The sequence below is a fragment of the Cololabis saira genome, chromosome 24, assembly GCF_033807715.1.
Source record: "Cololabis saira isolate AMF1-May2022 chromosome 24, fColSai1.1, whole genome shotgun sequence".
NCBI lineage: Eukaryota > Metazoa > Chordata > Actinopteri > Beloniformes > Belonidae > Cololabis > Cololabis saira.
The window spans coordinates 619286-634235 of NC_084610.1; the positions used below are offsets into that span (position 1 = coordinate 619286).

General features: G+C 39.4%; 1 protein-coding gene and 1 long non-coding RNA gene across 2 annotated transcripts; both read left to right on the top strand.

Annotated features, from left to right (window-relative positions):
- The first annotated feature begins 1144 nt into the window (after positions 1 to 1144).
- Positions 1145 to 8433, top strand: LOC133425432 (uncharacterized). Its single transcript, XM_061716287.1, has 5 exons — positions 1145 to 1302; positions 2909 to 3064; positions 4692 to 4817; positions 4909 to 5072; positions 8308 to 8433. The coding sequence occupies exons 1-5, from the start codon at positions 1239 to 1241 to the stop codon at positions 8431 to 8433; spliced, it is 636 nt and encodes a 211-aa protein (XP_061572271.1). The 5' UTR covers positions 1145 to 1238.
- Positions 8434 to 9568: 1135 nt separating this feature from the next.
- Positions 9569 to 13250, top strand: LOC133425190 (uncharacterized). The gene is made up of 5 exons (XR_009770938.1): positions 9569 to 9646; positions 9948 to 10031; positions 10539 to 10601; positions 11153 to 11218; positions 13186 to 13250. It is a non-coding gene; the product is annotated as an uncharacterized LOC133425190 (long non-coding RNA).
- The last annotated feature ends 1700 nt before the right edge of the window (positions 13251 to 14950 follow it).

Sequence of the window (14950 nt, forward strand, 5' to 3'; positions counted from 1 at the left end):
ATACGGCCCCTTGCTGCTTTCACTTGTAAGAATAAATGTGGGAAATTTGACAAAAAAAAAAGAAAAAAAAAAAAGGGTCTATAGACCACACATGCTCATATATAGATGTCCATGAATCCATCCTGTGAACTAATGTCAAAATGAATGTGTGCTTGGAGATGTTTCAGCGTGTCCTTCTCTCTGGTCGGACTCTGTCAAAGTAAAACTATCTAACCAGCAACATCCACCAGAGTCCACTGTGATTCTGTGTGGATTATCAAAGTACAGTGAATGTGTTTGAAATTGAGCAGACCTGTAGTGAAAAGTAAAATGTTTGAAGTTTAGATCTTAATATTTCAATATTTGTACAGTTAAAGTGTTTGAAATTGAGAATGTTTTTCAGTGATTGTAGTCCTGAAGCGAGGTATGTGAGGTATTAGGTGAAATTATGGAAGAATTAATTTTTACAGTCTCTGCAACACAGAACCTAAAGTGAAAAAGGCGACTGACCTTTGTAGAAAAGTAAAATGTTTTAAGATTAGATCTTAATATTTCAATATCTGTACAGTTAAATTGTTTGAAATTGAGTGTGCCTGTAGTGACTGTAGTTGTGAAGAGAGGGATGTGATGTATTATTAGGTAAAATTATGGAAGAATACATTTTTACAGTTTCTGCAACACCGAACCTGAAGTAAAAAATGAAAAAAGTGTTTCATCCTTTTCTTTTATAGTAAAAGTGTGTAAATATTACGGTGAAAGTATGGCTGTAATCAAGGTAATGAAAGAAATATATAAAAATAAATATGCATTATCTCAAACTCAGTACTTCATATCTTTCTGTTTTTGAGCCGCATTCATTCATTTGCCGTAATTACTGAAATAGGAGGGACATGAAATCTAGGAGCGGCTGATTTCACCAAGCAAGTACAAATGACGGCTGGATTGACCGCAATTCAAAAATCTCTGCTCTCATTTTCATTGTTAAAGCAGTTTCACTTTACCGCAATAAAGAATAAAATGTTTTTAACATAACATGGTGGTTTATGGAATAAGAATGGAGGCGAAGAGAAAACCTATATTTTGTTTGCGGAAGTTTTTCAGGGTGGGTCTTGGAGACTTCTTTAACTGCGTCACTGAACTTTCACTTTCAATTTCTCATTAACAGTCCGTCGAAAACGAAGCGACTCCGGTTCCCTTTTTTCTTTTAGAGCCAGTTTTTTTTTTATTTTTAGTAATTCCCCCCCCAGTATTACAAAACTATGAATAATTGTATCTTTTTCATCGTCATATTCGCGTTTTCATGTACAACGTCTGCTGTCTATGGTAAGTTTGGCTTCGTGTAATTCTACCGTGTAAACAGTTTTGGGGATAAATGTAGCCTGATTTATAAAAGTGTATATTTTAGGTTTAGACCGACATTTGAAGTTCAGTATATAGCCAAAAGGTTTCTTTGGTTTGGTATAATCGTTAATGAATAAATAATGAAGATGATAATGATAGTAAAAATCTATTAGAGGGATTTCTGGGTGTGTGACCATAGACATCTATCCGTATCCGCCCCATGCCGCTGCTGCAATACGTCAACGTCGCCGCCATATTGGATGTGGCAAGACTGCGCTGTAAACTAATGCCGCGTTCCATTTGTCCTCGGAAGTGGGGATTTCCCAGTTCCTAGTCGGAATTTTCAACTGGAACGCCCCTCGAAGTGGGATTTCCCACTGGGAAAGTGGGAGAGTCTTCCCCACCCCCGAGTTCACATTCCAAGATGGCTGCCCCGGTTGTAAACAGTAGAAGAGAGCTCTGTAAAAATTCGTAGCACTTCATTCTAGTTTTGGTCAGACTAAATCAGTCGTATACAAGTATTGTTCGGCATATATATGCTGCTATAGTGTACTTTACATTTTTCATGTGGTATATGCGAACTACAAACTTGTTTACCTACTTTGTAACTGGAACGCTGATAACTCTGCTATGACGTCATTCCCAGTTCCGAGTTCCGACTTTCGAGGTAAATGGAACGCAGCATAATACACGTAAATTGACTTATCTTCATAAAGCGCCTTTCTACAAAGAAATGTACGTTTTACGTCTCATTTATTCATTCAAACACGCACCAATATACGTGGGAAACAGTTGGGCACCAAATATAATATATTTGATTTTCTCAGATGGCAAAAATAAGATCCCACATAGGAGTAATTCATGTTATATCAGCTATAGAGAACAAGGTAGTGCCGAAAAACAATATATATCCCCCCTCACAAAAACAAGAAAAATAGAGAAACATATTTTCTCATCGTAAATTTCTTTGTAGAAAGGCGCTTTATGAAAATAAGTCAATTTACTTTTATTAGTTTAGAGCGCAGTCTTGCCACATCCAATATGGCGGTGACGTTGACATACGGCTCAGCGCTCGATGGGGCGTCTACGTATTTATGTGTGTCGTTGCTCGGAGGACTCGGGCAAAGATCTGAAACTCCTCATTTCTTCTACTTGAAACTGTTTCCGGACTCAAAAAGATGCCATTAAATACCACTGTTCAGAGTAATTTGTAGTAAACAGGATACTTGTCTCTTCATTCATCTCTGTACAAAGTGCTGATCTGGTGATCAGTGTTGGTCCAAATGGATCTCAGTCATGTAGATTTCAGGTGGACCTGACTGCTCCTCTGATGAGTATCAGGGACTGGACTCCCTTTAAAACCAGCAGGACACGCTATCACTTATATCTCTCAAAAGTAAAGAATGTTTATAGTACATAAAAGAAAAATGGAAACCAACAGAATGTTTATTTTTATTAAAACAATGGAAGCCTAAACAAGATCTGAGCAAGAAAATACGATTAAAAACAGATAACAGAGAAGAAACTGTAGAAGCAGCTTACTTCTGTCATTTAAAGAGGTGTGTATGATATTATTTTTATTTTACAGGTAAAGCAGATCCCTACAGGGGACTGGGCTCCTCATTTGACCTCTGTTCAGACTACGTGGCTCCTCCACTCACCAGCATAACTTGGAAACATGGAAAGGACATCGCTGTAGACTGGTTTAAAGGAACAAATGTCACAAGTTATCGTATTTTTGAAGGTACATTCACACATTATTTAACTTGAAAGTAAACGTCAAGAGCCAAGAATAAGTCGGGGTGTCTAAGTGTTTAAGAGGTTCCTAAGAATGTAAAACTAAACTCGCTAATGATTATATCTTTATCAGTTAATCTACACATTTTGTTTTGATTAATCTAATGAACTTTTCCTTTTAATAACTATAATTATAATTTTTTTATTGCCAATAATTGATCATTCCATTATTTACAATGTTACTCATTTGGTTTTCAGTGGGAAAACAACATAAATCCAGTTAAACCTTAAAATTGCTCAATTGTTTTGGGTTTGTGTTATAGAATGGCCACAGATTCAATATAAAATCTGTTGAACCTTGGAAAAAAAGGATTTTAGGGGCCTCACTTGCTGCTTTCCCACCATTGATTCAGGTCGAACTGCCCTTGAACTTAATTCACTCGCACAAAAACACTTCCTGGTCACACCGCTTCAACAGTTGAATACGTTACACACTGATTGGTTGTTGTCAGTGTCGGTGAGCTGGGGTGGTGATTGGTCGGTTTACAGTGAAGCTACGCGGCTTTTTCCTCTGTGATATTTTCAGTCCTTATGAAATTCAGATTTTGTTTCTGCATGTCTATATAAGTCAGCTGTGTTGATAGTCTGATAATCCTCAACTCAGCAGAAAGTGGACTTGTGTTTGCTGATTTTATTTTTATTTTATTATTTTTTTAGGTGTACCCAAATAAGTTAATATAATGTGTTGGAAAAGTCTCAGTTTCAGTATTTGGCATTGGATAATTTTTCAACTAAATATTTTAATTGTGAAATTTACAAATTAAGGAAATGACAATAGGACTTAAGTTTCACTGCATGTCTGTCAGACTTGTCAAACTCTATTTAAGTATGACAGGGTAAAGCTGGTTTTAAATTCAACAGGAACCTAAATAGGTGAGATATCCTGAACGTGGATGGTTGAAAAAAAGTTTTTTCATTAAATGAACTGAACCAAATATCTTAAGACACTTAAACTTACAAAGTGACAAATGCACAACTTCTTTCATAATTTACGCAAAAGTAAATCGTTATGCTGCCCTGTAATGTGAGAAAGCCAAGAGTGTCATCGGTGCAGCTGAAGCGTCGTCAGGATCAGAGCTCCATTCATCAAATACACTAATATAGTGTGCAAGTGAACGTAGTAGCAGCCAACAGTGAACTGAGACTCAGTGATAATCAGCGTGTGTCCAAGAGCAATGGCAAGCTGTAGACCACTTACAAAGAATAAAAAATAATTTAAAAACAGCCTTCAGTTATTAGTAAGGAAACTTTCAGGACACAAAGATTTTCAGAGGAGTCCGGTTTATTCAGGTCACTTGAGATCGACTGTCTTTTGGAGGACAGAAAACGTTGCATTAAATCCCGGGTGTTGTAACTTCATCACGTGCTGCTTCTGGAGGAAGTCTTGTTCAGTAAATAATGGCACGGTGTAACGTATAATGTCTTGGAAGAGCCAGAAGAATGCCCTGATATGTTAAATCTTACAATGGACTTGATTGTGTGTTGACTTAAAATAATTTTCATATCTTTAAAAACCAGTCACATGAAGATAAATGACATTAAAACCTTAATTATGGCATCTGTCATATTTTCAGGTTACTCTTCCTTGAATACAACATCTGGATGTCTGACGCTCCTAAACGTGACGCTCAAACACAGCGGCCACTACACGCCAGAGATCAACGACAAAGTCAAAGACCCCATTGAAATCAAGATCATCTGTAAGTGGAGGAATTTTGACTCAAGCTTGGCTGCTTTTGTTTGCTTTTAATCTGATTTCAAAAACATTTTCATGTGTTGTCCTCCTGTCAGCTCCAGTCCCCAAACCCACTGTTTCCTCAGCCTGCAACGATGAAAACACCCACTGTAATCTGACCTGTGAAGGCATCACCACTGACGACCATGGACCAGTTGAGTTTAGCTGGATACTTGGTGACATGTATCTTTCTGGAACCAAGACGTTACAAATAACACAGGTACAAGCGTTTTCGTCTATGAATATTTATCTGGTAAATAAACCTCTACTGCTAAAGTATACGTGCTCGCTCTTTTCTTTTTTTACTAATCTAAATATTCCAACAGCAGCCGATGGAAACTCAAATTACTTCATGTCTTTTGTTGTCAAAATTTGAATCAAATATAGGCCGAACCCGTTGAGTCCTTTGCATATAACAAACCCTCCACTCATCGGTTTTCTAAAAAACTGTATTTAAATCAAGTTGTAACCATCTAAGTTCCAGGTTGAGATTTGTTGCAGTTCCTCGACTAGCTGCAAAAGCAAATCAATCTCCTCGGTCAAACGTCTGCCGGCAGCTCTGCAGATCAGGGATCAGTTGATCTGATTGAAATACGGTGGACGTGTTGTCATTGGCTTCACAAGCCTCATGTTTAAGAGCTCATTATTAAGAAAAAGAGGCTTCTTAAGCCAATATATTACGTGACTTAATCCCTTGTCCAATGTTTTTTTTTACAGGCTGTGGTATATGTAATTTTTCGGGTTGCTGGGCTACGCTATATTGGCAAGAACTGACTAATTGTGCTTAAACCAAACATTAGTAGATGGGCAGAATGAACCAGTCTGACAGCCAGCTGGGATACATCCACCTTAACCTCCGATGGCTATTTTGTTTGGTGTTTTTAACCTACGATCATGACTAACGTCACCTCACATTCATAATGATCAGATCATCCTTGTATTTGGTCTCGCCTCTGAATTCAGATTGATAAATATTTTGTTAATCCCCAAAGGGAAATGAATTGCTGCAGTTGTCTTGATTGAGGTCACTTCAGAGTGGCATTGTAGAGGTTTATTGGTGTGGGCAAGAAGGATATCCTGAAGAATCTGGGTCCTACACCCCCAAGTCGTGACAAAATCGCTGTGTTGTGAAGAGGATGCTCAGGGTTTTCCATGATGTTCAACATTTAATGAATGTGCGAGGGAGGGAGGAACATTCAGCTCCAGAACAGAGCCAGACTTCTTTATCAGTTTGTTCAGTTTCTTTAAGTCACTGGTTCTGATGCTGCTTTGAACTCTCCACAACAGACTTATGGATGATATACATGTACATCATCTTGCTGCAAACGCTGAAGGACCTAAGGTTCCTTAAGAAGTAGAGTCTCCTCTGTCCTTTCCATTATCGATATCAGTGTTATATGTTGTCCAGGTGAACACAGAGGTTTTTATACTCCTCCACCGCCTCCACTTCTCCTGCCCTGATGGAGAAACTATTTAACTTATTCCTGGCCCTCCGAAAATCCACAATCATCTGCTTTTTCTTTTCACATTCAAATGAAGAGGATTGTTCCACACCAGGCCATGAAACATCTGGGCAGCAGCTTCTGACGTGGTAACAATGATGCAGCAGTAGTAAGATCCATGACCATGATCCATGATCCATGTTCATTGGTCCAGACTTCATCTATCTGGTCCTCCCTCCCTGAAGCCTGTGATCTCTGACCACACACCTCTTACTATCTATCTTACTATCCTGCATGTTTTAGATTGTCTTTGCAGCAACACACCTGATTTTAATTAATCATCATCATCAGCTGGTCATCAAGGTCTGCACAAGTCTGTTAATGACAGATATTTGTATCAGGGTGATGCAGGGAAACAATCTAAAACATGCAGGTCAGTCTCCCCGAGGACCAGGGTTGGGGAAACACTGCTCCAGCTTCCTCCTGTACCGTGGTCAATCACACACTCGGTCCTCTCCATGTGTTTCACAGAGCGGATCCCAGGGCCAATCCCAATACACCCCATACTTTCTACCACTAGCCCTAAAAATGAAGCCACAGGCGTAGGGCGCTTGTAATCTTCCCTAGGGATTGGCACACCACTTGCTACGTCACTGCGTGGTTTACGTTCGGGTACGTAAGCGACTGCGTAGTTACGTTTGCACATACGTCACACCATATCAGGAAGCCCAGAGATAAAAGCTGTTTTAATTTCAGCTGTAGTGCTGTTAATATGCCACTTTATTAAGTTTTCCCAACCTGGGCTCAGTTTATCCAAATAACGCCTGTTAAGAAATTTGCTTCGATGTTTTCGGGGGATGAGAAGAGAGCCGGCTCGGGAGCTGATTTATGGTTCCGCGTTACACCAACGCAGAGCCTACGGCGTAGGTTACGCAGCGCACCGCACCGCGTAACCTACGCCGTAGGCTCTGCGTTGGTGTAACGCGGAACCATAAATCAGCCTTTATTCTGGCGAGATCTTCGCAACAACGGGCAAGTGAGTGATTATGTACATTCACTGAGTGAATATTATGAAAGTAAAATATATATTTCTCACTAGAAATTTAATCAAAACGCATTTTTATGCAGAAACTAACTCAAAATATTGATTTTATTCACTAAAAATAAGACATTTTCCGCCATGTTTTTTTGTTTGATTCAGTCCGCAAATGATGACGTAAAGCATTCTGGGAAATTTTTCTGGCCCTCGGTCAGTGAGTCAGCATCTGAAATCCCTCGCTCTGTAGGGCTAGATTCATACACACTAGCCCTCGTTATGTCCACTACCCCTACATTAAAAGAGGAATTGGGACACCACTACCCTCACGGGAACGCGCAAGATTTAGGGGTAGAGTTGAAAAGTAGCACTAGGGGGGGGATTGGGACTGGCCCCCAGTCTGTAACCTCAAGAACCCCCTGCACAGTTTCTGCTGCAGAAACTTTGCTGCAGAGTTTCTGCAGCCTTGTGACCACTGGTCACCCTCTGGATGATGAGTGTGTAGGTGATGGAGAGAGACCAGGTCAGGATCCATCTTCCCAAGAGAAGGTCGTACAGAGGAGCTGTATGCATCTCTGACATTTTGTTTTCTCTGGTGAAACACTTGACAAACTGTTGAATTGTAGAAAATGTGGAAGAGAGAGAGACATGGTTGAAGTCATCAGTGATGGCTCAAAACGCGCTGGGTTTCTGTGTCTGTAGCTTAGCAACAGCAGAGCTGATGTCACCCTCGGCGTCTGTCCTCGCTGACGACGGGATGTAAACTGCCACAATGACACTGGTGAACCTTTTCGGTCGATAAAAACGACGGTAAACCTCAGCTAACAGTTCAGTGTGCAGCTGCAGTTTAGTTGTTTCTTGGTCCCATCTCTTTATGTTCGCTAGTACAATCTCTGATGTTTGTTCATCATTTCAAAATAAAATGTAAGTTTGGATTCTCTGCAGATATTTTATAAGCTGTTTGTCTCATTTTATAGGAGAACCATGAAAATCGCATCGGCTGTGTCCTGGAGAACCCTGTCAGCCGCAAGGAGAGTGAACACATAAGCAACCCTTTAACTGGTGAGTTTTCACACATCACTGTTTATCGGCTCACGTCTTAAATTCTCTCTGGAGTCAAGTTATGATTGAATCCCAAGATACATTGTAATAAAACTTAAATGTTTCTCCCACTCTCGTTGTTATTTTTGTAGGAATAAGGAACCATATCATCATCCTCATTGTTATGGCGATTCTACTCCTTGTGGTTGTTGTGGCTCTTGTCTATTGTATTTGTAAAAAAAGTAAGTACTCATAAAACGGTCACATTCATTGTACTAGATGTATGTTAGTCTGTCATCATCATAAACACACACATTAATACGCAGGTTTGGGATGGTAGTGTACAGACTAGTAGTCTGCTCCAAAAAAATTAACACTGACCTTAAAGATGATTTTGTCGACTAAAATCGCAAGAATGAATCATCCTTTATGCCTTAAAATCAGTATGCTTCTTTTATTTCATCGTCATCCTGCATCGAGATGCCTGATGAATGTTCTGACCCTTTTGCATGCAACTGTTTAATTACATCTACTGAAATCTGGATCATCCCTCAAGTGTTATTCTTGGTAACTTAGACACACAGTTTAATTGTTTTAATCTTAATTGTAAAACTGGGGACGCCAGAGAAAGAGATGAAATTCACCACAGCTAAATATCTCATTTTATTTCTTAGTGAGGAAATACGTTTTTTTGGAGCAAAATAATGATTTTTTTAAGCCTAAAGTTTATTTGTACAGCACTTTTCAGCAACAAGGCAATTCAATGTGCTTTACATAATAAAAATGTGAAAAGTGAAGGAGTAAAAAGTGGCAGTGGCAGAATAAAGAAAAGTTAGTTTAGTACTGACATTAACATTGTTTAAATCTAAATTCAGAAGGGTTTAAATAATTTGGTCAAAGTCATCTGTAAACATATTAGTTTTGTAAACCTGTTTGTACAAAGAAAAGTGGCAGCATGTTGAAAAAAAGGGTATTTAATGAATGTGTGTAGAAGTGTTGAAATAGAAGTGTTTATGTTTAAAAAAGTGTGAGGAAAATATTCTCTCACTTTCCTTTTATAATGAAAAACACCTGAAGTAACAGCGTTCAACAGGTCTAAGGTCTGAATAATCTAATAACAAAGAGATGACACCTGTCGGTAAAATCACGAAGCCAGTAGTGACGCGGTGTGACGTTGTTGTGTTGAATCTTTGACAGAACAAGAGAGACAGACATACAGAGTACCGGAGCAGAGTAGCCAAGAACTCTGCGAGTTCCACAACAACCACAACAACGGTGAGTAAAATGTTTTCTTATCAAACAAGAAAAACTCAGCACCAAATATACACACAAAAGCTTTAGTTTTATATCATAAATCATGACCTCTTGTGTAATTCTAGTACTCTCTTCTTAAAAACACTGATGTCTTGCTCTTTTATGCATGAATCACATTTGTCTGCAGTTCAGTTTGACTCAATTGTAAAGCCTAAAACTGTTTGTGATCCACAAACATCCTGTTCAACAATTTGTAACAAACTGGAAGTCTATCAGAAATATTATGATTGTTATTTTTGTTTTTTTAAATCATTTTAAAAAGAGTTTAAAGAGTTGGACCCACTTTTGTCGACATCAACTCCAAACGGGACGACTGTGAACTCCCCAGAGAAGAACATCAAACCTGGTCAGTAAAGCTTTATCAGAGAGAATCAGTGATCAAATCTATGACAACGTTGTGAGCTTTGAAGCCTCGGGACAGTTTTTTTGTTGTTGGAATTTTAAGGTTTTCATTTATTACTCAGGAGAACAAGTTCAATACAAGTTCTGACCACATGGGGGCAGCGTGTTACAAGACAGTTCACGGCTCAGCTCCCGCCACAGAGTTTACTTCTGATGGGATTTCAGCACAGTGTCGTCAGTAGTCGCGTTTCCGTTCCACTTTTTCACAAAAGACAATCAAAACTCTGAATTTGCATAAAGGTAACGCTGTAGGACGACGGTCCTTACATTGAACTTTTCTTCTTTTTGAATAAGCGTCATTCTCGTAACGAATCTCATCCTGCGATGCAACGAAAAAGAAAATCTTAACATTGAAAAAGATGGATAGAAATATCTTTAATCTTTGACAGACCGTCCAGCCTGTTATCCAGAAATATCCCCGTGTGACGTTGTTTTCTTAAATGTTTGACAGACAAACCAGCAGATGCCGAACAAACGGGGGTCACTAGTCACGACGACGACAAAAAAGGACCTGGTGAGTAAAATGTTTTCCTATCCATTAGGAAATAAAATCTATATTACATTTTTATTTATTTACATTTTACTCCGCTTCCCAACGTCACTGAGTTTGGTGTGGTATGTGCAGCCTGGCCAGCCGAGCTAATTCTCTTTAAAGTTATCTGTCACGAAATGGGTCTGGTCCCCCGCACATTCACAGCTGCTCCCACCGGTACAGAACATACCGAACCAATCGCAACAGGGATGACTGATGCAGGAGCATTCAAGAACTCCAAACAACCAAGATCTCTGCAGGAATGCTGATAACACCTTGAATTCACATGTTTAATGCAAAGATTGGTCATTCAGCAGCATTCCTGATCTACTGCAGCCGCTCTGGATGTCTGTTAGTATTCGTCTGGTTGTCGTTTGGTTTGTTCCTTTGATTGGTTCTTCGTCTGTTTGGACTGCACCTGGAAATCAGGAAATAAATTATTACTCTATGAACAACACACACGGACTAGCGGAAACAGAAACCTAAAACCAGAAATATCCCAGAGTGACGTTGTGTTGTTGAATCTTTGACAGACGAACCAGCAGATTCAGGACAGGAGCCGACGGTCCCGCCGCCCAACGACAACAACAAAGGACCTGGTGAGTAAAATGTTTTCACATCCAATAGGAAATAAAATCTCAGATCGTTTGGAAAGTGATTTTATGAAATTTTTATTTACATTTTACCCCGCGCCCCAACGTCACTGAGTTAGGTGTCGTATGTGCAGCCTGGCCAGCTGAACTAATTCACTTTAAAGTTACCGTATTTTGCAGACCATAAGGCACAATATGAATGAACGGGTCTATTTTCATACATAAGGAGCACTTGCTTCTTTTAGAAAGTTTTAACCATCACTTCAACACCACAGCTAATTTTTTTTCGTATGTTTTTTTTTTTTAATCAGATTTTACAAAATATTAAATATTGGGAGCAATGAAAAACTTTTCATTTTCATAAATCGATTAATAAAATAAACTGAAGGTGTCCCAGAGTTAATTTAATCCTTGCATGATTCAGAAACCAACTTCAGCGTTATCCGAGATCGCTCCTGCTCCATCTCAAAGTAGGACAGTTAAACTCACCAAAAGACTCAAATACATCTAAAACAGATCTGGTGGTGTTACTGGTTTAAGCACCTCTTTTTAAGGGCATATAAATTACCAATATCTTAACGTCTCTGACTCGCGCGAAGAAAAAAAAAAAGGTAAATCAGCGTCACGCTGCAGAATTTTAATAGTTTTAATCAGAGCTCTGAATGTAAACTGTAGTATCCAATATCCCACCCCGAGAAAAGAACCATCAAGTTTCATCGGCATGATAGTTGAAAATATTATTTAAATGTATTAAAAACTGAAAATCATGAGAAACGTTTGTTATTTTAGATGAGTGTCTCCTGAAGCAGCAGCGGTTCTGTACCAGGACAAATGCAGGCGCTGTACCGTTTATCATGTCGTGAACCCAGACTCTGTCACCGCGCTGGCACCACATCTTTAGCTAAGGACTCAGTCTCTGACAGATGATTTAAATGTGCCGTTTTAAAGTGCGCTCGTAAGGAGCAACACTTTCAAACATTTCGGACAGTGATGCCCATCTTTTGCTTTTCTGGCTGGAACTGCTCCTCTTCCAGACAGAGTTTTAGCTGATCCGGTCTCAGACTGCTCCATCCAGCCCAGAATCTGTATAAACCAGTCCAACCTGTATAAAATTCCTAGGATTAATACAGAACTTGGCAAAGCAGCCTTCTCCTACGCTGCTCCCTGGTCCTGGAACCACATTCAGAACTCTCTTAAACTTTCTGGACTCATCTCCTTGGGTGAATTCAAGGTTCTTCTTAAACAGAAACTAACAGAAATGTGCACCTGCTATTTTTAATGTAAGGTATTGTAATGTTGTTTGCACTGTTTGTTGTTGTTGTCGTTGTTAAATTGATTTTATTGTTGTTGCACCAGTTAAGCCTCTTGGCCAGGTCTCCCTCGCAAAAGAGATTCAGTCTCAAGGGATTTTCCTGGTAAAATAAAGGTTAATAATAAACCATCCAGAGTTGATGCAGGCGAGGGCTCGCTCACTCACGCGTCACAGGACAACCCTATAAGAGCTCATTACAAAATCGCATTTTATAATATCGCAATATTATCACAGATCTGATTAATCGTTCAGAGGTGTCAGCTGGTTCTGCCCTCAGGAAATCAGGAAGTTCAACTCCAGAGGAACCAGAACGATTCCTTGTATAGAAGAGCAACAAAGAGAGGATGACTGGCCAGACTACGACTCAGTCACTAATAACCACAGTCTGTTCAGGAAAGTCAGGACCAACTCCACGTCCCAACATAAAGCTATCAGGGATTTTAAAAGGCTTCATTCTTGGCTTCCCTTCAGTTCTACTTTATTTTCAACTTAAAAAACCTACGTGTTGTCAAATGAGATATTTAAATAAATGTCGTGTCCACATGATTAAGACATCAAAAAGAACTTCAGAAGCTGTTCACACCAATAAATGTATCAATGAATGTTATTTCACTTGTACTTGTCGCTTGTATTTTGCTCATCGTTTTGTTTTTTACTTCAGAACCAGAGCCAGCTAAGGAGGAAGAGGAGGATGCAGCCGAGATGGACCAGAGCTGAAGTTATCTCTGTCATGGTTTAGGTTTTCTTAGGACCCAAGTGCAGGAGACAGAGGGAGGCTGGAGTCAGGAGTTCTCAAAAACAAAAAGGATTTAATCCATAAAAAGGCAAAAACAAGGCGTTGCAGAGCAGGATCAAAAAACACAAAAACCAGGATCAAGACAAAAACTACAAGGAGACATGGAGGAGAGAACAGTACGGACCGACAGGGAACCAAGGAATGACAAGACAAGATATACTGAGGGGATAACGAGACAAGACGAGACACAGGTGCAGACACAATCAGGGCAGATGGGACACAGGCGGGGCAAGACAGAAACTGAAAGTTACAAACACTGGGGGGGAAGTGTCAAACCCTGACAATCTCGCCTCGTTTTTACCACATTGTTACCTCAAGTTATTCCTTAAAGCTGGCCTAGTTCCTGAAGATGATGTAACAAGTGTTACAGACAACTTCCCCGTTAAGAGTGAATGCTTCATATCGAGTTATGGAGGATGTTTCAACTGTTAATGCTGCCCACTGGTTCCTCCTTCCTAACAAATATTTTATGTATTTATTTTAGATATGTTACATTTGGGGTGGGCTTAGTAGTATAGGTTTTTATTTTATCTTCTTTTCATTGATTTTACTTTTATTGATCATTCCTTTGGGAAGCACATTGTAGTATCCACGTATGTGAATGGTGCTATAGAAGTAACTTTACTTGCATGTCTTCGGTTCTTATTTCAAGTTTATTTTATTTCGTGGTCACAACTCCAAAAGGAAATGAAATAATGTAAAGGTAAAGGTAGCTCACTGACTGTCAGCCATCAGTCCAGTAAGGTCCCCGTACGGACCCTCCTATGTGATTGTGTTCTTTCAGATGTAAATCGCTTTGGATAAAAGCGTCTGCTAAATGACAGTACCGGTAGTAGTGGTACGAGTGGGTGGTTTTACTGATGGACACAATCCCATGATACCTCCCTCTAGATTATGTGATTAGTTTTTTGTGAATAAAACTCGAATAGAAAACCAGTAAAGAGATTGTTTACCACCGTTGCAGGGAAGGCGTCCTCTACTTGAAAAGCAGCACATTAAACACAAGGGGGCAGTATATGCACATCAGGTGGATTCAGGGACTGAACCCCAATGCAAATTTCCCCTCTGTGGGACTATTAAAGGATTTTCTTATCTTATGTGAAAGTTTCAGTGTTTACTGTTACTGCACTGAACATTTACTCTGATTTAACTGTGAAATGGGAGAAGAGATAACACACATGTCAAGCATCAAAGCAAAGACTAACTTCAGCGCAGTGTTTTTGCCTACAAACGCTAAATACGCTGCAAAAACATAGAAAAAGGAACAAAATCATTCTTGCGCACAATCAAAGTGGGTTAGTTTGTGAAATGGTCCCTGTTTGCTTCCCAGGGAGCTTTTATGTCACCACTACAAAAAAATAGGTGTTTCATGTTGGTGAACATGACCTGAGACATGTGAATGTATCTCTGAAGTGTGTAAAGATCTAGTTCTCTGTGGAAATGGCTGAAGACAAAAAGAAGTCAAGTGCTCATTTTAACAAACTAAATATGTCTTCCATATATTGAATTTTGCATACTCCTTTTCACATGTCTTTACATTGGTGCTTTCCCTTTAGCTGAACTGCTGAAATGCACAACTTGGACCTTTAAAAGGGAGCATTAAGTGCTGCTAATGAGACAGCCAATTTTT

Coding starts and splice junctions, on each gene's coding strand:
- LOC133425432 (XM_061716287.1), top strand. CDS start 1,239: ATGAATAATTGTATCTTTTTCATCGTCATATTCGCGTTTTCATGTACA. Junction 1,303..2,908: donor TACAACGTCTGCTGTCTATG/GTAAGTTTGGCT, acceptor TTTATTTTACAG/GTAAAGCAGATCCCTACAGG. Junction 3,065..4,691: donor AAGTTATCGTATTTTTGAAG/GTACATTCACAC, acceptor TCATATTTTCAG/GTTACTCTTCCTTGAATACA.